Consider the following 26,722-nt stretch of genomic DNA (forward strand, 5'->3'; position numbering starts at 1 on the left):
GCCCGCCCCGCCCCGCCTGCCGCCAACCTCTCGCGGGGAGGTCCCGGGGCCAGGTGAGCCCCAGCGCGCCTGCGCCGCGCCGCCAGGTCAGTCGCGGCCTCCATCCGGGTACTCGGCGGCCCGGCCGGGCGGGGGGGTTTCATTGTGCGTGCAGCTGCCGCGCTCAGTCGCTCTAAAATGGCCGCCGCCGCCTCGTCTCCCGCCGCTGCGGGGGCTCCCGCGGCACCGGCCGCGCCGGCGGCCGTAGCGCCGACCCCCACTGAAAGCAAGAAGATCACCGACCTGCGGGTGATCGACCTCAAGTCGGAACTGAAGCGGCGCAACCTGGACATCACCGGGGTGAAGACCGTGCTCATCTCCCGGCTCAAGCAGGTGAGAGGCCGGCACAGGCCGCGGGGGCCGGCCCTGCCCGACCCGACCCGACCCGGCCCGCCGAGGGGCTCGGCCCGCCGCTGCCGGCCGCCTGGCTCCGGGGGCGGGGCCCTCGCGGCCCCGCCGGCTGCCCCCGGTGTGAGGGGCGGGACCTGTCCCAGCGCCGCTGCCGGGCGAGGGGCTGCCGCGGCCCCGGCGCTGTGCGGCCCGGCCGGGCGGCGCGTCCCTCCCGGGCCCGGGGTGTCGGGCGGCGGGGCTGCCCCCGCGGCCTTGCGGCAGGGCCCGCCCGCCGCCCCGGGCGCTGGAGCTGGCCGGGCAGCCGCCGGGGTGAGTCCCGGGCCTGGCTGTCGCCGCGGGGTTTCCGTGCAGCCCAGCCTCCTGGTTCTGTGCCGCTCTGAATGTCATCGCGGGTGTCGTAGTGGCCTTCTAGTGTTGGGTTACCGAGGAGAAGCGTGCTGGTCCTTGATAAGGTGTGCTTTGGAAACGGCGCTGGCACGGCTCGGACTGCTGCCGCTGCCCCTGGCGTGCCACCGCCTCCAGCGCGAAGTGTTAAGGCTTAACCCGAAGTGGTTGTGGAAAATGTTGTCGGGACTGGAAGACATAGTTGTTTGGGTCTCTGACTTCTGCCGAAGTCAAATTGCCTAGCTTTCCACGGAAATCCATTAAAAATTGTGGTTTTTGTCTCACTTAGGCTATTGAAGAGGAAGGAGGCGATCCAGATAATATTGAAATAACTGTTTCGGCTGACACACCCACCAAGAAACCAACCAAAGGCAAAGGTTAGGTTCTATTGATATACGTTACATTCTTAAGCAGTTTTTGTTGCATATATTGCTATAAAGGAGGAGCGTGGAACTGTGGTCTGTAGTTTGGATACAATTGTAACTTTGCTGTTTATGACTTCTGTCATGTAAGATGTCTTTTGCCTTGCTCAACTGCTTTCAGTCACTGTATATAGACAATGTATAGGGGTGCTGGATGTATATGGAAAATGGGAGGATGAAGAGATGTGCTGTGAGGGTAGTGGCTGTACTGCCTGGGATCCTGAAGCCTTGTGCTGCGTGTGCTGAGGCTCTGTAGGTGATTTGTGAGATTTTTGACGTATGCTGTGTAAACAGAGACCCTGAACATGGAGTATGGAGTGTTACAGGTGCAGAGCAGGTAGAGGAACTGCTGCGCAGCTCTGGTGCGGGGGGTGGGGATCTGTGTAGTGTCTGAGAGTGTCTGTGCAACAGCAAAGGGAGAACTAAGAGGTTGTTTAGCCAGGAGAAGGTGCTGGACCTAGGCTAGTGATGAGTGTACAATGATATGTGGTAGGGGGTCGCTGTCTGAAGAGGACTGTGTTCTGTGGGTTTTTAGCATACTTTTAACTGAAGACAGGATTATAAATATGAATTTTCCTGAATGGGCTCTGAAGGCTTGCTGTGAAATGTCTAGTTAAGAGGTTTTAGTTTTTCTGTTCTGAAAGATAATTATTTAAATTCTATACCAATCTGTTTGGCAGTGATTGTATTTGCTTTGTTTTCTTTTGCATAAGTATTTAAATAATGTTTTGTGAGGTTTGGGTTCTGGGGGATTTTTAGGGTTTTCTGTTGTTCTGGGAGCATCCGTAATCAAGTAATACTGGGAAAGGAAATGTCTGTTTTATGCATAGCATTCTTGATTGAACATACATGTTAAGAACGTTCATACGTGTGCTATAGATACCTGTTTTGGAAACTATCAACATTATACCATTGTCACTTGTCTTAGGCTGAGTTTTGTGTTGTGATTATTCATGCTTTCGTCTGGTGCTGTGAATAGGGAACTTAATAGTAAAATCTATCTGCTTAGGAAGTTTGAAGAACTTACCTGTGCTTTTGACAGACTAGAAAAGTGAAAGAGAATGAATTGTTTGACAATGGTTTGATTTTCCTCTGTGATATTACTTTATTCCCTACTCTGGAAAGGGAACTGATGCTTAAGAAAACTATGTGGAAGCTAAGGAAACACTTCCAGAATTTTTCATGTAGAGCTCTAAATGGCTACTCCTTCCACTGTGATCAACACTTCTTTTACTGCTGCTTTTCATCCTCCTATTGTGCATATTAATATAATGACGTGCATGATGTTCTCGAACTGGCTTCTTGTTTAGGTACACTGTTTCACTTCTGCAAAGGTAGTTTGCCTACTTGTGCTGCTGCCTGAGGCAGGTTTCAGTAGCTGTTCCACCTCTTCTGTGGAATTGAATCGTAACGTTACATATGAATGTACGCTCCTGGTAAACGTCAAAGTAAGATATGACCTTCATGAAGTTCTTATCTGCTCACTTTGCAGGCTCAAGAGTTTTTCCTCATTACATCTTGGATTACAGAAGTCTTATGAGCAAATTTTGTGCCAAAAGTGTAAGAGCTTCACATTGTATTAATCTTCAAGTGTGTAATAAGAAAAACTCACTAATTTATCTAGGGAGAATCTTTTTTTGATCTTACTGGTTTACTTCTAACTGTAAGAAAGAATATATTCTTTCTTTTTAACTATTCCTTGTTATGTGTTAACTGCTGGTTCTAATGTTATCTCCCTCTCTCATGCTTTCTGCTGACAGATGTTACAAGTAACCAGAAAGCATCCCTCAAAACTTGGAAATCTAGCACTTCAAAAATCTGTTCCCTGGATTGTTACTAGGATACTTTCAAAGGCATGTGGGAGATGCGTGCCCATCAACTAAGTTCAATACAGCTGACTTTTTTTTTTTTTTTTTTTGTTTTAAAATTTACTATCTTGATCCTTCTTGTGCTTATACACTGTCTTCACTGAGCTGTGTTGCTCTTGTACTGATTTCACCAACATACTGCTCTAGGCCTCTTGCTAATGATTACTTCCTCCGCCCCCTGCCCCACAGCTTTGTAGTAATATTAATGGGTCTTTAAAATTTTACTGCTGTCCAGTGGTAAAATTAATGACGCTACTAGTCCTATAGTTTGTGGGTTTTTTTCCCCCAGAGCTATTATTGCTGTACAAAGGAGGGTAGGAAGATTAGATACTCATTTACAAAGAAAACAGAGCCTCAGAAAAGGCCAGAGAGTGGGAGTAATGGATAAACCTCCTCATTGCAGCCAGAGAGAGGTGAATGGGAGGGAGGAAGGAAGTTTCCCTTCCAAAAAAACATGGAACTGTCAGGTGGCTGTTGGTTTTAGATCTGAATGTCTTTGTGGACAGTTTTACTGCAGTTCTTAAGGTCTGTGGAAGAAGTGAGATGTCTTAATTCCCTAGCACTGTCTGTTAGAAAAACTTGATCTGGAATATTGATGCAGGCTGAATTAGAGGGAAATAGTGTCTGCGTGCGAGTGATATATTTGGTTTCCCTCTTGGTTTTTTCTTCGAACTTGACAAAAATGGAGAGGAATAGGAATGAAGCTAAGAATGGGACTTACCTTCATAGAACAGCATTTTTTGGTGGCTTGATAAATTGATCTATCAACTGAGTATATGCTGCAGTTTTTTACCAGACTGTGACAAGCTTTTGACAATGACACAAACCCAACTTGCTATGAGATAGGAAAGAAACATCTGTAAACCAATATGAGTAGAATAATAAGGCCTTGACTAAGCTGGTTTGAATGTAGACCTTTCTGTCTTAAAATAAACAGCAGCTTGCTATTATCCCATACCAAGTTCTGCAGCGTAAGATCTTGTATGAAAAAGGAGTGATATTTAAAATAGGGCCTTTACTGACTTGCCCAAACGTGAGATAACATAGAGGGAGCCATGTGGCTCTTCATCAGGAAAGTTTATAATTGGAGGCTTTTGTGTCACTACTTAAAGAATGCTTGTGGAAGGATTCTGTAATCCAGCAAGAAACCTTGATCAGCCCTGTATGCAAAGTTAGTCAAAATCTAACACTTTTTTTCCAGAAGCTAATTTAATTAAATAGTTGAGGTAAAGAGGAGCTGCAGAACAGCTGATCAGAGGGGCTGTGCAGGTGAGATCAGTTGATTTTACCAATTGAAGTTTGAAAGCTTAAACATATAATAAATGCCAAGCGCTCCATCTTTAATTGCCTCAGCCGTGCCTCTCCACCCTGGCATTTAGTACCTACGGACAAATTTATCGCTTTGTAAAAGGATGACAGTTTTTGGAAAAAGCTGTTCTTTTCAAGCCTGACCATCCCTCTCCTTATTCTGGTATCCAGAGGAAGTTCCTTTACTGCTAGCATGAAATGCTTTGGGAATGTTCACATTCCTTTAAAGCAGCTGCAGTCAGAAATCTTGTGGCATTGTACTTGGTCTAACTTGTAATTGTACTTGTGTAAATGGTACATTGTAACTTGGTGATTGGCAGTTACTTTTCTGCCAACTTTTGGAATTAGTGTGGGTGAAGAAGAGATTTTAGGCTAATCAATTTTAACCTGGGAGATGTAATGTGAGCAAAGATGCTTATTGCTGCTCTTCAAGGTTCTGAGGCTAGTTAGGCACCTGTAACTTTGTGTCTGAAGTACCTCTCTAGTTTCCAATTAAATTTCCAATTTGATAATACTATTTCTTAGGTCAAACACAGGCAACTAACAGTGGCTGGCTTAAACTATTGCCCAAATAATTTTGATGACTTCATCAAAACTGTTTAGTTACTTAAAAAAAACCTCCACAAAACCAAGTTGCACACTGCTTGCCTGCAAAAGGAGAGTGGAGTGGGGAAAGAATCTGTCATGATGTTATCTGTCCTTCAGGAATATTAAAATAACTATTTTGACAAACTGTCAGTTCGTTATTTCTTCTTCTCTCTGAGTTGTTAATATCCATTACTGTAGTTCTGGAATTTGATTTCTGAAACACTGTGCTGTGCAGCAAGCTTGTCCAGAGGGAGATCGGTTTTCCTGCCCAGTGAATCATTGCTGGAGAAAGTTAGGGGTTCTCAACTGCTCTGAAAATAGGTGTCTTACAGCTGTGTTACATACATGTGTGATCTGTGGGTACGAGTACAAATGCCTGGATTTTAATCTTGAATTACCCGAGTTTTCATTTATTTCTAAATACAATTTTTTTCAGACTGAATTTTCTGAATGAATCTTCTTCCTGAGCTGGGTTCACCTGCCTTTTAGAAGTCTTTTTATTTTTAAGGCAAGCATGTAGCTGCTTTGTTGCTTCTTAGTGGCCAGTTCTGTTGGTCTGCTTTGCAGTTGCTGAATAAAATAGTAAAGATTGAAAAGTGACTTCTCCAAATGTTCTTGGAGGGGTGGGCGGTGCCGTTGCACACAGTGCGGTTGCACAGCTAATTAAAACTCTTAATGTTACAAGGCATGCCTGTCTTAATTGACTCACAAAGTAGGTTTCTTAATTTAATATTGTTTCTAGGTATCTGACCGGTGCTGTTCAGTTGCTCTTAATATCCCTGTAACTTTTTGAGTATTTCTGTCAAGATAAACCAGCTGTTGAGACCCTACTTTTCTCAAGTGTTTTATTCAAGATAGAGTACATTATAAGGAAATGAATACATTCCCCTCTTTTGAGGAAAGACATATGTAAATTATTTATAAAGAGAACATTCCTTTTAAACTAGACTTTCTCATTGCATGTTAATGCGTAGATAATGTGTAGAAAATAATGTTTCTCTGGAGGGAGGAAATTATTCAGCTAAAAATATGGGAACTCAGTGTGGATGATAGAAATTTAAGATACTGTAAGTTGTAATCAATATCTGAAAAATAACATGCAGGCTGAATTTTAGAAACACTTTGTACCGGTCGTTCCAATATTGGAAAGCTGTTTTTCGTAATTTAAGTTATATCATGCCTTATTGAAGTGAGATATAGACAGTGTACAACAAATGGTAGGTAAGGCTTCTGTGTGCCCTCGGATAGGAGGAAGTAATGTGGCTAAATGCTTCCTCATTAATTTCATTAAGGTGGGGGCGAGTGATATCTCTAATGAGATACACTAAAAAGTGTTATGAATGTTTAATCAAGTGATTACAAACGATGGCAAATGTTACCAGCAAGTTGGTGATTCTCCAGAGAGCAGCTGACTCTTTGAAGTACATACTGCTCTTCGTAATTTATGGTTTTTACAAAGTATCCTGCAGACACTGTAGAAGACTTAAATATTCTTGTAACCCTGTGATACCATTTAGGAATACAGAAATGTAGCAGTATAATTTACTTTTGATAATATTGTGGCAAATGTTACTATTCAAATTGCAGCAGACCTCTTAACCAAATAAGGCTGTAAAGAGTTCATTCCATTGTAAAGATTTTCTTTCCCCTTCTCCTTTTTTCTTCCCATCCCGTGTTTTTGATGAAACTTTAGCATCGGGTACGACAGAACCCAGTTGGAAGTCTCAGCAGGCATACCAGCAGAAATGCAAACACTGATCCTTCTAAAATTTTATAACGAGTGTGTCGCTGTACTTCTGCATGAGATGCGGATGTCTAGTTTGTTTAAGACTTGTCCAAAATAAAACTCTTCTATAATTCTGTATATGCTTATGTAGCCTGAATATCACATGTAGAGGGCTATGGATAGGCAGAACAAGCTTATGCTACGCTAAGGCTTGTAAATGAGATGAAAGCTAAACCTGCATAATATCAAGTGAACGTTTTAAAGAGGTTAGAAATCATCTAGAAATATTCTAAGAAGAATATTCATTCGCTGAGTAAATAGTCTGTTGCAATTTTACTGTGTGTAGCAATTGCCATTACCAGAAAAGGGATTGAGCATGGCTTATAAAGGACTGCCATTATTCCAAAGTAAATTAATATTTATGTGGTTAGGCACCCAGATTTGTGGTGAGTGCTCATTATACCACTGACATTTTCAATAGCCACAGCATGGATAAACCTGTACAGAAATTTTATTATGGGTTGACAACTTGTGTGACTTGAGAGCTGTTGTGCCTGTTGTCTGAAGAAGGTCCAGCTGTTCTGACACTGATTGTTAATGTACTTTGAATTATCTTCCTTGAAGTGATACTGGTCTTATATAAGTTCACAGAAATAGGTCCTGAAGGGTGTGTGTTGCAATCTGTTTTTAGTTCTGTGAAATTATGAGTCAAGTGTGCCTTTCAGAAGCCCATTGTGGACCAGCATCAGTGTGGAAAAGTTTTGCATTTTTGTGGATGCTGGGTTTTTGGCAAGTTACTGTACCAACATCTGAAAACTATCTGTATCAAAACTTTGAAGTGCCACTTGTGAGCAGCGTGACTAACTGGACCAAAGTAACCCGAAACACAGAACTGAGAGGGGAAGCAAACTTTCTACCACTTTCAGGCTTGAAGCTGAAAAGCAAAGGTTGTTGTTCAGGTCTCCTTATGCCTTGGAATACTTCTGCAAAGAAAGGCTGACAGACTAAAGAAAAGCTAATGGAAACATGTATTCCTGTCTGGCTTAATTTAGCAACAAATAAAAGATACGGACAGTTTCATTACTGAAAGGTATAACTTCCTTTTGATGAGGACATGTCAATAGAAGTCTCTAGCTGCTGTTGCAGAATGATGGGACTAACCTCAGGTAGCTTTGATGTGGGTGGGTTTTCCCCCCCTCCCCCCCCCCCTCTATCCCCTATAAAGTCTAGGTTCTAGTTCACCTACCAGATTCCCTCAGGCAAAATGAGTGGATTTAAATAGCTTTCATGATAATAGTATAGGCTAGATAGTTGCTAAATAGGTCTAGCATCTGCTCTGTGTTTGCCTGTGTCTGCATGTGTTTAGTTGGATATGGGATGCGGGGAAAAAAACTTGGTCTCTTCAGGTTTTAACAAACTAAAGAATTGAAATGTGAGATGGGTAAAACAGAGAGCAGTTGAGTGTGTGTAGGAATCCTTGCTGTTTCTCACTGCTTTATATTTATATTGAAGAGATCCGTGGCTGTAGATTTTATCATGGAATACTAAAATAGTAATAAAAATTCGGGTTAGTCTTGCTTTCAGGTATCAGCTGTGATGCCTATCAAAACCTGTCCCTCCCAGCATACGTGCACTCCTCCTCCCGAGGAAAGCTAGCTTCCCTAAGCACGCCTCTGCTGCTGGCTCTTTATGCCAAAATCTCACCAATCTATTGTATTACACGTACAAACCAGGGAGGTTTTGTTTGGTTTTAAATGAAGTAAAATCAGCACCAAGGTCTTGTTTATGTATTTGGATCTAAAGACCTCATGTTCTGCAATCATAGAAATAACTTCTGCCATTTGTCTTTTCCTGGAGACTGGCATACATCTGACCTCAAATCAACAGTGTGCTGTGTACAGGAGTACTCAGAGTGTCGTCTTCCAGGGAAATGAGTAAAACCAACTGGAATCTGAGTAAACCCAAAACAGTAGTCTCTCTTCTTGCCCTGTAGCTGAGCGGTTTCCAGCTTTGAAATGCAATTTAAGCACTGTGTATGAAAAGGCTATGGAAATTGCTGACAAAAATTGACTATTCCGCATTCGCAGAGGTGTCCATACTGTGTCAAACTTAGGCTGATGTTTTTCTTTTCTATTCCTTTTGAGTATCTATAGAATTGATTTAGCCATTCGTTAGAGGATGAAGGGATGAGGGAAGATGTGATGTCAAAAATAAAGCGTTAAGTGCTGATCATGACTGTCATCTCATCTGCATCTTGAATTGACACTGGGTTTCAGTAGCAGACAGTAGAGCCACTTCCTAACAGAACTGCTTTTGTACCTTAAGCTACTGAAAACCGTCGCACAGGCTAATCTTTGAGAGAATGAATCTGAGACAGAATGCTCTACAAAGGGTGGTTTGTGTGGAGATAGTTATGTCTAGTCTTCTAGGTCTTGCTTTTGCAGAAGATTAAGAAATTGCAGTGGGTTCCAAAGGGAACTGTGTGTAGTCATCATCTCCACAGAGGCGTCTTTATTAGAGTAAAGTGTGCATGTGCTGGAAGAACAGAATTCTTCAAGGGAATTGAACTGCCCTTAGTACGGTAAAGAATATGTAGAAGACCTGAATGGTTCACGTGACTTAATTCTTCTGCTGATTGTTCCCTCTAGTGGTGAAGAGCCCTGAAAAAGGTGGCTTGAAGAGGCTGCAATTGCCATACTTGTGGATACTCAAACCCACGGTTAGATAACACCCTGAGCAATCTGATCATACTTGGAACTTAGCTCTGCCTTTCAGCAGGAGGTTGGGTGGACTAGATGGACCTTTAGAGGTCCCTTCTAACCTAAATAGCTCGGTGATGCTAATTATCCTATAAGGCCTTTCCAAAGTCTTAAGTCATAATGTCTCATTAACTCCAGTAATTCTAGAAATGTACAGTGTAATGTTCTCCTGAATTCCATTGTCGCTCAAAGTAGAAGGATTGCTATTCAAATCACTAGCTTGGATGTCACTGCTTGTTTATGCAACAGCATTGATTGTTCATGCTCACTTAGCTGACGTTTTTTCTGCTCGCCTTAAAAGTATCCAGTTTTGGGAAGGTTATATTGTAGCAAACAGTTCAGGTAAACTAGAAGGTATAGAGAATAGTAAACTAAGGCCCAACACATAATCGGTATTGGAAGGAAGTCTGCTCTGTGTAACAGCTCTATTCATTAGCGTATTCTGTCATTTCAGGTAAAAAGCAGGAAGCTGATGAATTAACTGGTGATGCTTCAGTAGAAGATGATTCCTTTGTCAAGGTAATAAAAGTATGTAATTTTTTCCCCTCGTATTTAAGTTTAATGTTTGGCTTTACAAAAAAAATCTTCCATTCTCTTTGTGCTAATTTATGTGAAAATTTGGAGCATTGTTTTTGCTGTATTCAGAGCTGTGATGCCTAAGGGTGTGAAGATGTGGATTATTTTAAACGTGCTATGAATTTTTATTATGAATGTGATACAGTATTTTGCAGAAGCAGTGATTCTTGCGGTGAATTTTTCAGAATATAGCTAATACCCTTAGTTATGCCAGGTATTTTTTGTTCACACCAAAAGGAAAGTGAATCGGAGACTCAAGATGCAAGTGATCAAGACGGAAATGATGAAGTAAAGGATTTTAAAGAATCTGTTGAAGATGAGAACTTGAATTCTAAAGAACTGCCATCTACAGAAAAGAAAAGATACCACGACCTGGAGCCAGCAGAGACAACAGAGGATGCAGAAAAGGATTCCGAAAGTCAGGTACTTTGTTGTATTTTACATGGATTTTTATCAGCAAAATGTAAATTTTTCTTAGTGTGTTTGTATTCCTAGGAAGTCAGAAGTAGTTTTTCAGCTTATCTCTAAAAAGTAATTTAGTAAATTTTTTTTTCTGTCTGTTTTCCTTGGCTTGTGTTTGAGTAGTCCTGAAACAAATGTGGCATTGATAAAATTCTACCACAGTCCGGAGTTCCTAAGTGCTCCTTTTCCTTAGTACTGGTAGTGACATGCATAATCTGAACGCTGAGCTGAAAGAGGCAAGTCATGAGAACTCCTCATTGATGTTCACCTGTATGCATTCAATAGTGTATCCACTTAACTGCTTTCTGAGTTAACAGAATGTCTTGACTCTCTGAGTGTTTAAGTGTCTTACAAATAATTTGCTGAGCAAGTCCCTTTTACGTTCTTGTAGGAAAATGAAGGCCAAGACATAGAAGATTATACTTTTCCGACTGTCCATGTAAGTTCCAAATCAGCTCTGTTAAGCTGATTATCATCCCTATTTAGTTGGAAAAGATCACTTTAGACTGGCTTTTTGTTCCAGCATGCATCTGAGTCAGATGATGTGATGATGTAATACAGTAAAGGTAAATGGTATAGGAGGTTTGCGCTTTTTTTTTTAATATTATGCAGATAATTGTGATTGCCAGATAAGATTTGCTATTTAAATGCAAATTTCTGTCTACAATTTGGGAGTATTTAGTGTGTAGACTTAGCAAGCGGTATATTTCAAACTCTCTTAAAAACACTTCAGAGGGCTATGCTAAATGCTAACACAGTATATACAGCCTATACAGGAGCAGAGAACTCCTGTTTTAATGTAGAAATTTGCCTTTGGACGATGTTTGTGGGGGGAGGGGGCTGATTGTTTGGGTTCGGTGGGGGTTCTTTTTGTATTTTTGATATTGGTATAATACTAATATCTGTAACATATTTGAGTTCAGAAATTCATTCTGAGTTACATGGAATTGATTTCTGAAAGGACATCTCATACAGCATGTCTTGCTCAGTGAAGCTGATGATAATTAAGTAAATACCTATTAAAATCACAGTTTCATTTGTAAGTACTTAGTGGAGGAAGTCTACCTAGTTTCTGGCTTCTGTCCTAAGCTTTTAAAGCTACTGATGGATTGCTTGCACATCATTGAAAGTAGTTATCAGCAGCGTGACAGCCATTCTGAAGGCTCTAGCAAGACATGGGACAGTTTAGAAATGTCCTGTTGAGTTAAGGGTCGGGGGAAGGGGGGAGAAAATATCTGCATGCTCCGATTGCAAACTGCAAGGTTTGCAGATAGATACCAGTGAGGCTTCATACCCATTTTCAGTCATTTGACAGGGGAGATGCGCAGGCTTGGCTTTTAGATCATCTTTTCTTTGGAAGCAGTTTTCAGTGCATTAGTTTGCCTTCATATGACAGAAATTCTGTGGAAAATACAAAATGTTCTACTTAAAGTTTTAAAGCCAGAGACATTTAGTCTTTACTTCCTTTTATTGCAGGACGGTGAAGACGAAGAAAATGAGAAAGGTATGTTTAAAGTTTAATAGAGTTCAGAGGTCTTTAGTCTGGTACAACAGGCAATTTTCTCTTGTAATATTCAATCTCTTTACTAATGCTAGGCTTGTCTCCAGTACTAAGTATCACTTGTTGCCTTATTAAGCTCAGCACCTGGAATCATCGCAGTCAGTGGGTTTATTTCACTCTTAAGAGTGGTTTTACTCTTAAGAGTTGATTACAGTACTTATCAGTTACTGTGGTGGATGTATAATGCAGTTGTAATACTATGATTCTTAATGAAAAAAACATAGTATTCAAGGACTGATTTTAATATACGGTAAGTCTTCATGCAAAAGCTTCCAACTTGCACTGCAGTAACTGATGTTTAATTGAGCGAAATGATACACCCATACACTGAACTCGAGCACCCAACAAATGTATGGACCATCATATACTTGGCTTACTGTCACTTAGAAATACCGGTTGTATGCAGGATGGTAAAACAAGTGTTTGGAAACTTGTGGAGTGGCTACCTTTTTTGTTTTTTTAAGCTGTGCTCATTAGTGAAACTATAGAAGGAATGTAATGCATTTGGGCAAACAGACTTCCTGGACAGAAGTCTTAAGGATTCTACATATTGTGGACTAGAAAGGACATGGAACACCCTCACTTTACACAAGATGGAATAAACACATTACTGAAGTTACAGGATAAAACTACAGACTCCGTGTTTACGAGGGACCCTATGGCTGAAGTGTCTTATCTGTGCAAACCCAAGAAATACGGTTGGAGATGCCTATGCGGGACTGAGATGGAAAAATCTGCCCAGTGGATGAAGACTGAAAACCGTTTGTCTACGAACTCTGGATTAAAGCTCACGCCTCTGTGTTCTGCAGCAGCCTTGTACAGCTAATTTGACTGCCAAACCACTGCTTGGAAAGGAAAAGCAAAAGAACACCAGCAAGGAAGACTGGCTGAAATTCTCCAAGACTGTAATACTTTTGGATTTGGGAAGGTTAGAAGTCCTGGAACCAGGAAGATTCAAAGACGGATTAAATCAAAACTGTGAGCATCCAAAGCAACTACTTTCTTCTGGAACACTAAATCCTAAACTGGAAAATGGATACCTCTTATGAAGAACGGGTATCTCCAGGATGGAACCATATTCTCCCTCCTAATGTTTTGGTATTTGTCTCTAGAAAATGTGTTTTGCCATGAAGAATAAGTGATCCTGGGTAAAGGATTTATATTTGTGTTAATACACCTTGTGTTTTTTTCTAACCTTCCATCAGTGCTAATAACTGGCTTTGTATTTTCTAGGTCCTATTCTAGCTTATGCATATGAAATTGTTTAAACTTCTTGTTTTGCCATATTTATTCCTGTTAAATCCTCTTAGATAAAGCAGGTTCTGGTGATGGTACACAAGAAGTATCTAAACCTCTTCCTTCAGAAGAAAGCCTAGCTGAGGCTGATCACACGGCTCATGAAGAGATGGAAGCTAACACCTCTGTGAAAGAAGCTGAGGATGATAACATATCGGTTACAATCCAGGCTGAAGATGCCATCACTCTGGATTTTGATGGTGATGACCTCCTAGAAACAGGTAAAAATGTGAAAATTACAGATTCTGAAGCAAGTAAGCCAAAGGATGGGCAGGATACCATTTCACAGAGCCTGGAGAAGGAAAGCAAGGACTATGAGATGACTGAGAACCATAAAGATGGTAAGAAGGAAGACTGCGTGAAGGGTGATCCCGTCAAGAAGGAAGCCAGAGAAGGTTCAAAGAAAGCAGAATCTGGAGACAAAGAAAAGGATACTTTGAAGAAAGGTCCCTCGTCTACTGGGGCCTCTGGTCAAGCAAAGAGGTTTGTTTTTCTATGTCAGTTCTTTACGATACTGAGTACCAGCATTCAATAAGATCACTCTACATTAAGGGGGTAGCAGCAAGAATCTTATAATTAGTATCCTATGCTCCTGCCTATAGATTTTTTTGACCGCCATAAGTTACTTTTTAAAATTCAAGATCTTCGTATAGACACTATGTCCTACTGATTGCATTGTCGAATTGTCAGCATTTATTTATTTTTTTCAAATTGACGATTTTTTTAAATGTCCTTGTGATGATGGTAATGAACAGCTATCAGTTCTAAGAACACAAAATGAAGTCAAGTCCCCGTCCTGAAATCTGGAGAAGATTGCCATATATCCACTGAATAGAGTTGTCAGAAAATCTAGATCTTCAGGCATCTTGGGGAAAATCAGTTCAAGAATCCATAAGGGAATCATTTGTTCAAATATACAGTCCTAGCCCTTTTTTATTTTTATTTTTTGAAATGTTAACTTGTCTATTAGTATTAGTAGTATAAAATGCAACACTTACCAAATTCTGTATTTTCAATTTTCTTCTGATTTTTAATTTGCTTCTCTAGCTCTACTAAGGAATCTAAAGAAAGCAAGACAACATCAAAGGATGATAAAGGTAACTATTGCAAATTAGGGTAGTATTGTCTTGAACTAAATGCTTTCCTGTTTGAGAAATTGCTTGCCACGTACTAAAATGGCTTACGTAATTGAACTCATCCTATAGTAAATTACGCTGGAGGTACAGTAGTCATTAGCTATATGTATGTGCTTGTGTGGTTGTTTTTTCTTTTCCTGCCAGATTCCTCGTAAGATCAAAAATACTTATTCTAAAGACTCAATGAAAATATATTCTCCTATTTCAAAATACTTCTGGGAGCAAATTCCACTTAACATTTTCCAAGTCTTTATTTTGATGAGAAGGTGTAAATTTCAGATGAGCCTGCTGTAACTTACCTACAGTGGTTTGGGTTGACGTTATACACAGAACAAGTGGAAAATAATTGCAGCTATTTAAACATAATGCCAATGAAATTTGTTGTCTTGGTTTCAATTCTATCTCATTTTTAAATAAAGTGAACTCTCAACCAAGTATAACAGCTGAGGTGCCTGCTAGCAAAATTGCACTCGTGGCTGTTGAGCGCGTTAAAGTTGGACATGTTTGTCTGCCTTGGAGTTTCTATTTGTTGCCGTAAAACCCTGTATTGTGATTACAAATTCAGAGTGGAGCTCAAGATCACGTTAATGTCACCAGTTACATTGATGCTTCATAGTTTTAAAAATGCTTTTGTATAAGCTCGTGTGTCTCCTTTTCGCGTGCTAGCTCACTGCCAGAAACCTTTGTCGCAGAATCTCTTGCATATTGCTAAGGGATGAACGCAACTTTACGTGATCAGTTAATTTCTGAGGAGAAAGTTTTGTGACAGGTATAATCCAGTCTTCTCTAGATGCATGTCTTTTCACGATAGTTACATGCTTACAATGAAATCGGATGAAGATACAGCAAATCTGCTTTCATGTAGCTTATGTGATAGTAGTAGTAACTATCATGATGTTGTCTTTAAAATACATAGCCAAAGCCAGTATAGTGCCTCTTTAATGATACTTAATGATATTTGAAGCGTATCATGGTTCATCAAGTGATATATCACATACATCAAGTGATAGCTAGGATTATCAGGGTAATCCTAGTTTGATGATAACTGAGATGTATTGTATTTGACTCTTCAGTGCATCAAGATGAACCAAGAAGGAAAACTACTTTTTTTCCTCAAGGTGGTTAAATTACCTTTTAAAACTCTGCGTACCACCGGATTTGCCAACTGTTGAGCTGGAGATCCAGATCTGGTCTTGCCTGTATGACTGGCTACATCTTAACATACTCAAAAGCAGTTCATACATTTAGCAGCAAACAACAGCAAGCTGAACTAAATAATATAAGGCTAAAAGATGTTGGGAATAAGATTACGTGAATCTCTTTTGAGTTTTTAGTTCTGTGTTGTTGCAGAAACAGCTCGTATGTGGAGGTGGGGGTTATTCCAGGCACATAATGTTTTTCTGGCTTTTCTTTGGTATTTTTGGTAGTATGTGGAAAATAACTTTGGTGGGCTGCATCCAGTTCTATATCCAGCAGTATTTTTAAAAAGCTGCTCTGGGTGGAGAGTAGATACTTCAAGAAGTTGTATAGATAGACCACATTGCTCTGGAGGCGAGGATTAACTAAGTCTCCTCTACCTACCTTTCTGCCATCTCATTGGTAATGCGGGCAGTGTAAAGATGTACTGATGAGGAACAAATGTTGGGTGCTAGAAAAGACTTTCTTGAATGGAAGTTACCGATAAGACCCAGAATTTGGAGCTAAACGTATATATCAAAATGAGAGGTAAAGCATGCCTTGTAACAAATTGTATTTTCTTTCTAGCTCTGTCCTTTGGGTATGAGTTAGCCAAGCTGTTGGTCTCAGTACATGGGTAAATGAATGAAATCTTATGGCATATGTATTTTTTACGTAGAAGTCTTTTCAAGAAAGGTAACCAGATAAAGAGTTACTTAAAGGTAACGGGAGAAGTTTATCTTTTCAGCAACAGTTCAATTCAATGTTCATGGTATCTTTGACTCCTTAATTTTTTGGCTGTTTTGTAAAACTTGTTTCAGGAAGTGCAAGCAGTGTTAGTGGTAGCAGTGGAAGTTCAACTAGAAACCTGTGGGTTAGCGGACTGTCTTCCAACACAAAAGCTGCTGACTTGAAAAATCTCTTCGGCAAATACGGAAAGGTATTTCATGGGGTGTGGTGCCATGTGTGCTGTGTGTGTGTCTCTTCCCCTCCTCTACTCAGTTACAGAAATTGAGGAATAAATAAATAAAAGTTTGAGATGACATGTCTAACCAATGTAATCTAAAAAACCCAATACTTTTTTTCAGCATCTTGAAATGAGAGTGTGTGCTTACAGGGAAGAACCATATGTTAACTTTATAGAAATCTTTTTCCTGTTGAGGTGAAATAGATGCAAAAGAAATCTCACAAATATGATTGGTCAGGGCTGGCTTTAAAATTTTTTTTAAAAAATTAGGTAGTGATGGCTGTGTTCTTTTGCGTTAACTGTATTTAATCATGAATGTAAGATAATACACTAACCAGTAAAGTTATAACAAACAGTCTTAATAGAACCTGCTGCTTTGGGAAGACTGTTTTTAAAATGTCTTCTGAGGGCCTGTGAGTGGGAAAACCAGGTGAAAACACGTGACAGTTAATGCCTGTTCTTTTAGGGACTTCTAATAACTTAATGAATATTTTTACAGGCTGCTTAAGCTAAGTCTGTTTTCCTGAATTTTGGTTTAATTTAACATGCGAATTCCATCCAACAGTGCAGAATCCATACAAGCTAAGCAGGCTTCTGAAAACAGCTTTTCTGTTTTCTCAAAGGAGTTGCTGCTAACTATGTAAAATTGTAGTGTTTGTATAAGTGTGCAATTATGACATTATTGCATCTTGGGAACGAGTTACAACCTTAGCACTGTGAATATCAAGTATGGGTTCTGATTATTGGATCTCTTGATTTTACTAATTAATTTAGTAGATGATTTAATGCCTTCACGAATGTTCCTGAGTGTATATTTTGTTAAAACTTCCAATTCTTTGCCTGCTCTCGTTGTAAACGTGCTTGGTACCTGCATTTACTTAGCTTCCCAGTTTTTAAATTAATTGGGAAATATTTATTTCCTAAATAGGTGTACCGTTACAGGCTGCTAGAAAGATAAAATTGTTGCATTAGAGCCTGACTACACCAAGGAGACTGGCTGCAGTAGTTACAGAAATTCTAGCAATGAGCAGGAACACAAAGCTTAATGCTTTCTCAAGAAGCAGGTGTCAGAGCTGGTTACTAAAATTGCTTAGTTGACACATTTGCTAGATGCCTTTGAAGAATTGGCTCCTTTTTTAAGTTACTATGTAATACCGCTTATACCTTCCTGCCAGTAATAGGCAGCTGCTGACTTTCTTGTGGGGGTTCATCTGTCAGGGATGAACTGTCAAATCCAGATTAGTGGTGTTTCTGTCACAACTGTCCATTTAGATGATGTGCCTGAGGTTGTGACTGTTAAAAACAGGACATCAACATTAATATGCCGTGATGTGAAAGTTGGGATAAAGTGCTCAAAGCTGCAGCTTCCCGTGGAATTATATGCTCTTAAAAACTTGGGAGTGTCAAGTCTTTCTAGTGGGGTGGGAGGGTTTGTTTGGTTTGTTTTTTATATACTAGGGTAAAAATATTATTGGAATACCATCGCTTCCTTACTACATGTGTCTCTCAAAATGTAAATTTTACCTGTTTATGTAGGTACTTGGTGCTAAGGTGGTCACAAACGCACGAAGCCCAGGGGCAAAATGTTACGGCATAGTAACAATGTCTTCTAGTACAGAAGTGGCTAGATGTATAGCACACCTTCATCGAACAGAGCTGCATGGACAACAAATTTCTGTTGAGAAAGTAGGTTTAATAAGATGAAAACTTTTCCCCAAATAGCCCATTTTAGGCAAGAATCTGTATTAACCTATTCCCTTTTGGAAAAAAAATCCAGGTGAAAGGCGATCCCTCCAAAAAGGAGTTGAAGAAGGAAAGTGATGAGAAATCTGGTTCGGGTAGAAGCATGGGAGATAAGAAGACAGCATCAAGTGATAAAGCCAGCAAGTAAGAAACTTCACATGTCTTATGAAGTTGTGAAAAACCTTTAGTTGGATTTTTGTCTTTACATTTGTGGTTTCTTTCCTAACAAGAACTCCGTCAACCAAAAAAGAAGAAAAGAAATCTGAGAAATCTGAAAAAAAAGAAAGTAAAGAAGGCAAGAAAACAGAAGGTAAAGATGAGAAGAGTGATAATGGAGCGAGTGGCCCCAATCAAGAATCCACTAAAAAAACTGAAGAAAAGAAAAGAATAAGTATGCAATATAGCCATGTTTCGTCCTGTTGAATATGTGTGTCTGACTTGTTTTGGGGGCGTGTTCTTGCTCTTACTGGAAACCAGAGAATTAAACACCTGGTTTTTTTAGACTCCAGTAACATGTATTGCTTTAGAGCTGATGTAAAAGCTTCCGTATTTTATATTACTACTTAATTACAGACATGATGGTATGCTTCTCCTACCAGTAACTGTTCAATTTAGAGATGTAGAAATTTCACTAAGGAAAATCTGTACTAGGCAAATAGGGATGCGTGTGTGTTAAACCTTTTTTCTTTTTCTTTTCTTTTTTTTCTTTTTTTTTTTTTTTCTCCCCCCCTTCCCTAGGTGGTAAAAGCCCAGGTCAAGTTGTAGTTTTAGACCAAACAAAAGGAGACCAAGGCCACACTAGGACAGTTAGAAGGGGAAGGTTTGATAAAGTAAGTATCTATAGACCTGATGCAATCCTTATCTGATTTGCTAATACCTTACAGTTGATATTTTCACTGAAGAGTCAATAAACTATCACAAACTGTTAAGCTTAGATAGAAGCTTTGTATGCTTTGGGATAGCTAAGTAGTTAATGATACTTGAACACAGCATCCAGAAATCTCCCTAAATGAATGAGACTTCTGAAATAACCATTGTAATCTCTATCTATAGCCACAGATATTGAGGAACAAAGAGCGTATTATTCAAGATAAAGTGAAATTCAGGGAATACAGGGGTAGAAAGGATATCTTGCCTTTTGAAAAGATGAAGGAACAGAGATTGCGAGAACACATGGTTCGATTGGAAAGAATACGACGAGCTGTTGAACTCCGAAGGTAGTAATTCAACTTTTTGCTAAAGGCTATTTTATACATTAATTGATCAGATACTATATTTAGAAATCTAATCAGAATGCATTCTGTCAAGCCTTTTACTCAGATGTTAAAGTCTGGGACTCTGCCTACCTAACAGTATCTTTATATGAATTAACAGACTCAAAATTTTTTTAATCTTCTAGTAGCTCTATATGTACACACATAGCTTAGTGTTTGTTGGGGATGGGGGGGAGGCTTGTCTCGTAAGTGTTACTGCATGTCAGGTTTCTTCTTGAAAAGATGAGAAGTTGACTAGGACATGTGGCCAGAAATAGCATTTGGGGTTGGTTGGCTGTTTTTAAACAGAACTTTTGTATATCTGAGTGACAAACCAAGCATAATACAATCTTGTCCCTTTAAATAAAAGGACTAAATGGCTACACTGTTCTATTCTGCTCTTTTCATATGGCCAAAAGTTTGTAAAGGATAGTTAAATGGCTTCTGTTGTTGGCTGGATTTCCACAAACAAAGGAATTCCCAGCAAGCATAAAGCTTAAAGGAGAAAGTGCCTTTCCGCCTTCCTGTAAACTACTATAGGAGGTGGGAAAAAGAAACCAAAATGAAGCTGTTGACAAGTATGCTTAACCTGTGCAAATCCAGAGTGGGTATGTTGTTCTGTCTTATTTTTGGACAGAAAACAATAAGTGCATTGAAGAGGGTGAGCTAAAATAGCATTTATTTTTAAGATCCAAGTCATATTCTTAGCTAAGCTGTTATTATTGTCTGTCAGATTGACAACATAGAAATATGAATCCAGCATAAAATACATCAAGAATGATGGATGATTCTTGATATAACTTTTCCTAGTATCTGCTGTCTGCTTAAATGGTTCTGTAGAATATGCTAGTTTGGCTACATGGGGCTAAAGGAGCAGACTTCTGATACCAGGACTTCTGTCCAGAGTTTACTCTCAAATAGTTTATTTCATGTCTATGCCAAAGGTGATGTTAGTTTTAGATGCGAAAAATTTTCAGATGAGTTTCTGCTACCTTTTTTTTTTTCTTTTTTTTTTTTTTTTTACTTTTTTTCTTTTTCTTTAGGCGAAGAGAAATTGCCGAGAGGGAACGTCGTGAGAGAGAACGCATAAGAATAATGCATGAACGAGAAGAATGCTTGCAGAGAGAAAGGGAACGATTAGAAATTGAAAGGCAAAAACTGGAGAGGGAAAGGATGGAACGGGAGCGTTTGGAAAGAGAACGTGTTCGTATTGAACAGGTGTGTATGTCTTTAGTTTGACTGTAGTGCAGTATCATTTGGGAGTATTACAGAGTTCACACTTGTGGTGAATTTTTCTCTTCACCCTTCCACCCAGCCCATAAAAGAACCAGCCAAACGTTACATAATTCACAGCCTACAACAGCAGTAACCTTTAGCTCTTTGCTTGACTTTGACTTGTCTTTTGATGGCAGGCTCTTGCCGCTGGTTTATGCGGTGGCTATGTATGTCCGCCTCAAACACTGAAGTACAGCAGATCATATTGCCTAGACTAGTCTTCCATAATTTTTCTGGATTTTTCTGAGAGAATGTCACTGCAAAACCTAATAAGATGTGTTTCTGGGCAACAAATACAGCAGCAATACAAGAAATTACCTGGAGATGCTTCTGTCTGATGTCCAATAGCTTCTCCAGATCTCGTCTGCTTTGTTGGAGAAGTATTCCTTATGGTCTTTAGTTTTAGATGCTCTCGAAGGATTAACTATAGCCGATAGCCTTTAATAGAAAACTATCGAGTATTAATTCCCTATACTTGCTAATTGTTCTGTAGGTATCTCTAATAAAGGCCTGGTTGGTTTGTTGTGCTTATTCACCCTTCCCTTTCACGGTAGGAACGTCGAAAAGAAGCAGAGCGTATTGCTCGTGAAAGGGAGGAGCTCCGTCGACAGCAGCAGCAACTTCGTTATGAACAGGAAAAGAGGAATTCTTTGAAACGTCCACGTGATGTAGATCACAGGTAAACTAATTCTCAAACCCTTGTTTTACAGTGCTGAGTGAAAGGCAACAGCTACCAGCCTTGTGGCAGACTTGAAAACGCATTTGTACCTGAAGCAAGTCTGCACAGAACTGGATTTCTGGTATTTGTTTGGTTTTGACAGCAGTTTATACCCAGCATGAAACATACCTTAGCTGTAGAAGGGAAGTTTCGAAATAAGAGAAGCATCCCATGAATTAATTCTTAGTGTACAAAAAGAGCATAATGCAGTTCAGTGCATTTGCTGAGGAAAAAACTTGTTCTGCCTTAGTGGCTGAAATTTCTTGCTTCTAATTCGTGAAGAATTCACTTTTCTGGTAAATGGATGGTTCAGGACCTCAGTGTGATGGCTTTATCAAAGCTGATGACGTGTATGAGTCGCTGCTTGAGCCACGTGAATTCAGCTGGCTTTCGTCTTTATTTGTTTATACAAAGAGAACAGAGACCTCAACCCTAAAATCGATATATCAGTGGTACAGCGGGAGGTAAATACAAGTCGTCATGGTAGATACAGTAGCAGAACACGGACATTTCTTCACCAGGGGGATAAGGACAGCTTCGTTTTTCAAGGCTGCTGCTGATAGACTTCAGTATCTCACATTCTTATCGTAGAGACTGTAGCTGAATGCTTCGACTAAGCAAGGCTGCGATGTTCCCTACGTTATTCTTTGCTGAGAAGGCTATTCTGATGTGTGGGTGTTTTGTGGTGGGGGTTTGTTTGTTTTTTCTAGAGGGCAATTTTTTTTTCCTAGGTTATTTTCAAGGCAAAATTTTGCCAAGTGATGTGTGTGTTGGGGTTTTGTTCAGTGTTTGTTTTTTTTTTAAACTGCCCAACACTGTATACTATTGCTTAGATTTTATTATATATTTTGTGGATATTTTCTCGCTTTAATTTGCACTTCAAAAAGAGGGATGTTTCAGGTTTTCTTTCTTAAATGACTCCCACTGCTGTTTAAGAGTCTACCTTTGGTTAGTGGCTTTCCAAGGGTCAAATGAGCATCTTAAAAATGGATTACTGACTCTAACAGTTTTGTGCTTATTAGGCCTTGATTTGGATACATGTAACTGAAGAAGGTTCTTTTTTTTTTTTTTTTTTTTTTTTTTTTGCTTTAAAGGAGAGATGATCCTTACTGGAATGAAAATAAAAAGATGGCTCTTGATACAGATGCACGTTTTGGTCATGGTTCAGATTATAGTCGCCAGCAGAACAGGTTTAACGATTTTGATCACAGAGAACGGGGACGATATCCAGAAGGTTCTTCTGTTCCATCATCATCTTTTGATAGGTGAGTTTAGATAATGGGGCAGGTATTTGCCTGCCAGCATCTCTGTGTATTTTGCTCTTAACTGTTCAAAATCGAAAATGGTGCTAAAGGCTTTATACAGTTCTGCTGCAATACACTCCAGGCCTCAAGTCCTGGAACTTCTTGTGTCTTCAGGACTGGCTGTATGTATCATGGAATCTGGTCTGCTTTTCTCTGAGGACTTTAAACGAGCAGCCTGATGGTCTTTTTTGAGTGACATTTTGAAAGATTTTTTGCAACTTATTCCTCTTTCGCATCTAGTCATAAGTAGGTTCCAATGGATTACATCTGTCCTACTTGGTAACTTACCTCCTTAAGGGGCAAGGCTAAAAGCGACTGGTTTAATGAGACTCAAGAGCATTACTTGCACAAGTCACATTCATCAGAATCCATGCAGCTGTGCAGTAGATGCTGGTTCCAGATCCAACTTCATGTTTCCATGCAACATCTCCAGTAACTGGTTATAAAGTAGAAGTCCAGAAGCTACAGATATGTGGTCTTCTACTGTTATGCTGCAACGAACTAGAACTGTATTTTCTAGCTGACTCAGGAAATCGAGCATTTCCTCTGCGTCATACTAGGCAAAAAGGAGGCTCTACAATTGCTTAAATTATACTGACCAAAATGCGAACAGATAAATGCATAAAGAAATGTTAAACAGGCTGTAAGAACTTGATCTCAAAATGACAGTTGTAGAAATCAATGTAATTTGGGGTGGGAAGGATCTTTGAGAGACATACCACCTATATAGGAATAAACATTAATATAAAGATGAATAATATTTTTGGATACTCACGCATGTGCTTAGATGTGCCGGGAAATGGGAAAATGGGAGACAAGCAAATGACTTTTTTGTACTTTACCAACTTAGGCGAGAACGTTTTGTAAATCAAGGTGAAGCAAAAAAGACTCGCCCAACAGCACGAAGAGAAGAGCCAGGCTTTGAGAGATATCCTAAGAACTTCAGTGAGTCCAGGAGAAACGAACCACCGCAACCAAGAAGTGAACTGCGCGATACAGACAGACGAGAGGTGCGAGGAGACAGAGACGAAAGAAGAACAGTGATAATTCATGACAGACCTGAAATACCACACGGTCGACATCCAAGAGAGACTGGTTCAAATCCACCTAGGCAAACAAATTGGAAGAGTGAGGGAAGCATAAGCACAGACAAACGGGATGGCAGGTAAATTTGCTGGCTATACGAACAAACTAGCGAGGGTACCGGTTCTTGTAGCATCAGCCATAGTAGCAGTTCCTCAAGAACTGATGTGTAAAGGGAGAACAGACCCCTGCCTCCTAAAGAATGGCAAAGTCACTTTCCAAAAGCATGAGAAAAAAAAACCTGTGTGTAGGGTTCGCATGTTACCTCATCTGTAAATGTGGCGCCGCCTCCCAGCCGTCTATTCTTAACCATGTGTAGCAACACGTAGTAGTAAGGAGGCTTTTGTGCAAGAATGTAGATGTAAACAAGTAACACATGAGCTGTAATTATTTAGAGCGCCACGTAGATCTAAAAGAATGTTTCTACGAAGCTAACGGCAAGTTGCTAGCAACCTGCAAAACAAAAAGAAAACTTTGCAGTCTGCATGTGCAGTGATTTGGTACCAATTCTATTACACTGAAACCAAAATTTTGATAAAAGCAATTTTTACAGAGGCGAGAGGCCAGATCGATCGGGAAGAGAAGTGTCTGGACATGTGAGAGGGGCACCTCCTGGTAGCCGGAGCAGTGCTTCTGGGTATGGAAGCAGGGAAGGAGAACGAGGCGTGATGGGAGAAAGAGGTGGAGGACAAGTGAGTCATCCTCGTGTGTTTGTGTGCATGAGTGAGAGACTGGAAAATTTAAAAGTCACACTGGAAAAATGACCGTATAGCATCACACGAATCATTAGCAAGCCTTCTGGCTATTTTCAAGTTAGTTTTCTTTATTTTAAAGGGTCTTTTTTGTCGGGTTTTTTAATAAGCCACAAAATTCCAGAAAGCATACCCGATTCTTTTTATGTCTGGTATCTTTCACGTAGATAAGAACAATACCTGAATGAATTACCGATCAGGCTTTTGAGAATTTCTTGTTACCCTGTGTTTTCAGGATCTTAACTGCCTGCTACTTACCGTGCAATTTGTTGTTGTAATATGTAACATCCTACTGAGAAAAACCTTCCCTAAGACTTTTTAAAGTCCGCAGACTGAATTGCTCGATGCTACTAGATCCTGAAGCGTTTTGTTTTTTAAAAAAAGAGTGTTTACTTCCCTGTAGCTCTATAGTACATGCTTGTCGGTGATTATATGAGAGCAGGAGCGAACTGGGAGTGAAGTGTGAGTTCATGTAACTTTGTTCCCTGCGTACCCACACAGTCATTACTGCAAATTAGTTATCTAGAGTTAACAGGGCTCTTGTAAGCATGGCTTATGCTGCCAGTGGACGGAAGCTTTAAAAGATGCCTGACTTCTGTGTGTTACATATATAAGGTGTAAGCTTCACTTTCTTGAAGAGCTCGTTTCCTGTTGATAAAATATCCCTTTTCGTTCTGAAAACGATTCTCGCTTTCCTACAGCACTATAACGAGGACAGACACGTTGTTGAACGCCACAGTCGTGAAACTGGACCAAGAAAAGAATGGCATGGACCTAGTTCTCAAGGAAGCGGGTATCATGACACGAGGAGAATGGGAGATGGCCGTGGAGGAGGGGGCATGATGTCTCCACACACAAGGTACAAAACCTACTCCTTCCTCTCAGTTCCCTACTGAGCTCTCCACGCTGCGGTTAGGCGTAGGCAGTGTCCTGGGCTCAGTGCGAGCAGCGGTGCTTCCTGGGGAGGGGTTGCTGCTGCACGACATCCCAACCCACCTTCCCGTGCCCGCACAGCAGTCGCGTTGCTGGTGGCAGCATTGCCGAGCCGCACCGAAGCCAGCGACTTCTCGCAGCGTCTCCCTTCTTGCATGGTTTCAAGTCTCTTAAAAGAGTTTAACGGTTGAGGGGTACGAGATGTTACATTCAATGTTCTTACCTGTGCACCCGGAGTTTAGAACCTGATTAACTTAACACTTTTTTAAAACCTTTGTTTCCAGTAACTCTTCACCAATTAATAGAGTTGTACAGATCACAGGCAATTCCATGCAGAGGGGAAGTGGCTCAGGATTTAAGCCATTTAAAGGTGGACCTCCACGAAGATTCTAAGATCGACAGCCGCTTGGTTTCAAGATAACTTATTGAAATCTCTTGTAAACTTTCTCTGATTAAAAACAGGAAATCTTGTCTGGAAGTCCTGGTTAAATTTTTTTAATTTAACACGATTACTTTCCTCTCAATTTCGGAGGCATTTTAATAGTTACGTTGTAATTTTGGATAGTTTTTGTGTATCTTTGATAAGCATTTTCCCTGAGGCACTAGAGCTGCATAAAAACAAATTGGAACCAAAATATTTGTTAATCCTGTATAAAATAGTTCGCAGCTGTGTGCTAGTAGTTTGATTTACCAACGTTAGCTCTGTGGTGTCATGCTTTAAAAGTTAGCTACTTCTCACAACATACACAACTATAACCTCCATTTTGAAGGTTGTCCAGGCTATTATCTCTGCTTTCTAATTTGTAGAGAAATAAGATTGTTCTTTCATTACCAGGTATTATGTAACCTATTTTTGCAGAAGGTACTGTTACATTGAGTGCATTTCTGTGTATTCTTGCAAATGTATTCTTTTGAAATAAACCTTCATATTCTGTATAGCTTCTAGTAAGTCTTTGAAAGAGTCTGTGGGGAAGGAAGACAGAATTAAACAGACCCATTGGTACGGCAAACCAAAGCGCAGGTGCCGTCAGCCTCCAACTAA

General features: G+C 40.1%; 1 protein-coding gene across 10 annotated transcripts; it reads left to right on the forward strand.

Annotated features, from left to right (window-relative positions):
* The first annotated feature begins 20 nt into the window (after positions 1–20).
* On the forward strand, positions 21–26,618 carry SLTM (SAFB like transcription modulator). Of its 10 annotated transcripts, none has more exons than XM_055808075.1 (21): positions 21–372; positions 1,064–1,151; positions 9,900–9,973; positions 10,259–10,444; positions 10,875–10,922; positions 11,960–11,987; positions 13,355–13,823; positions 14,388–14,437; positions 16,474–16,592; positions 18,156–18,305; positions 18,397–18,506; positions 18,593–18,753; positions 19,101–19,192; positions 19,416–19,579; positions 20,659–20,833; positions 21,445–21,569; positions 22,703–22,873; positions 23,763–24,077; positions 24,537–24,687; positions 25,449–25,606; positions 25,965–26,618. In XM_055808075.1, the coding sequence occupies exons 1-21, from the start codon at positions 178–180 to the stop codon at positions 26,071–26,073; spliced, it is 3,138 nt and encodes a 1,045-aa protein (XP_055664050.1). In that variant the 5' UTR covers positions 21–177; the 3' UTR covers positions 26,074–26,618. The 10 variants fall into 10 exon arrangements, with proteins under 10 accessions (XP_055664050.1, XP_055664067.1, XP_055664096.1 ...); XM_055808092.1 differs by having other exon boundaries at positions 24,549–24,687; XM_055808121.1 differs by having other exon boundaries at positions 18,593–18,672.
* The last annotated feature ends 104 nt before the right edge of the window (positions 26,619–26,722 follow it).

Source organism: Falco peregrinus, chromosome 1, assembly GCF_023634155.1.
Source record: "Falco peregrinus isolate bFalPer1 chromosome 1, bFalPer1.pri, whole genome shotgun sequence".
NCBI lineage: Eukaryota > Metazoa > Chordata > Aves > Falconiformes > Falconidae > Falco > Falco peregrinus.

What these genes read in the sequence shown, in the direction of transcription:
- SLTM (XM_055808075.1), top strand. Translation starts at nt 178, where the DNA reads ATGGCCGCCGCCGCCTCGTCTCCCGCCGCTGCGGGGGCTCCCGCGGCA. An exon ending in GAAGGGGAAGGTTTGATAAA is followed by an intron (nt 19,193 to 19,415) that starts GTAAGTATCTAT and finishes CTCTATCTATAG; the next exon opens with CCACAGATATTGAGGAACAA. An exon ending in ACAGACAAACGGGATGGCAG is followed by an intron (nt 24,078 to 24,536) that starts GTAAATTTGCTG and finishes TTTTGATAAAAG; the next exon opens with CAATTTTTACAGAGGCGAGA.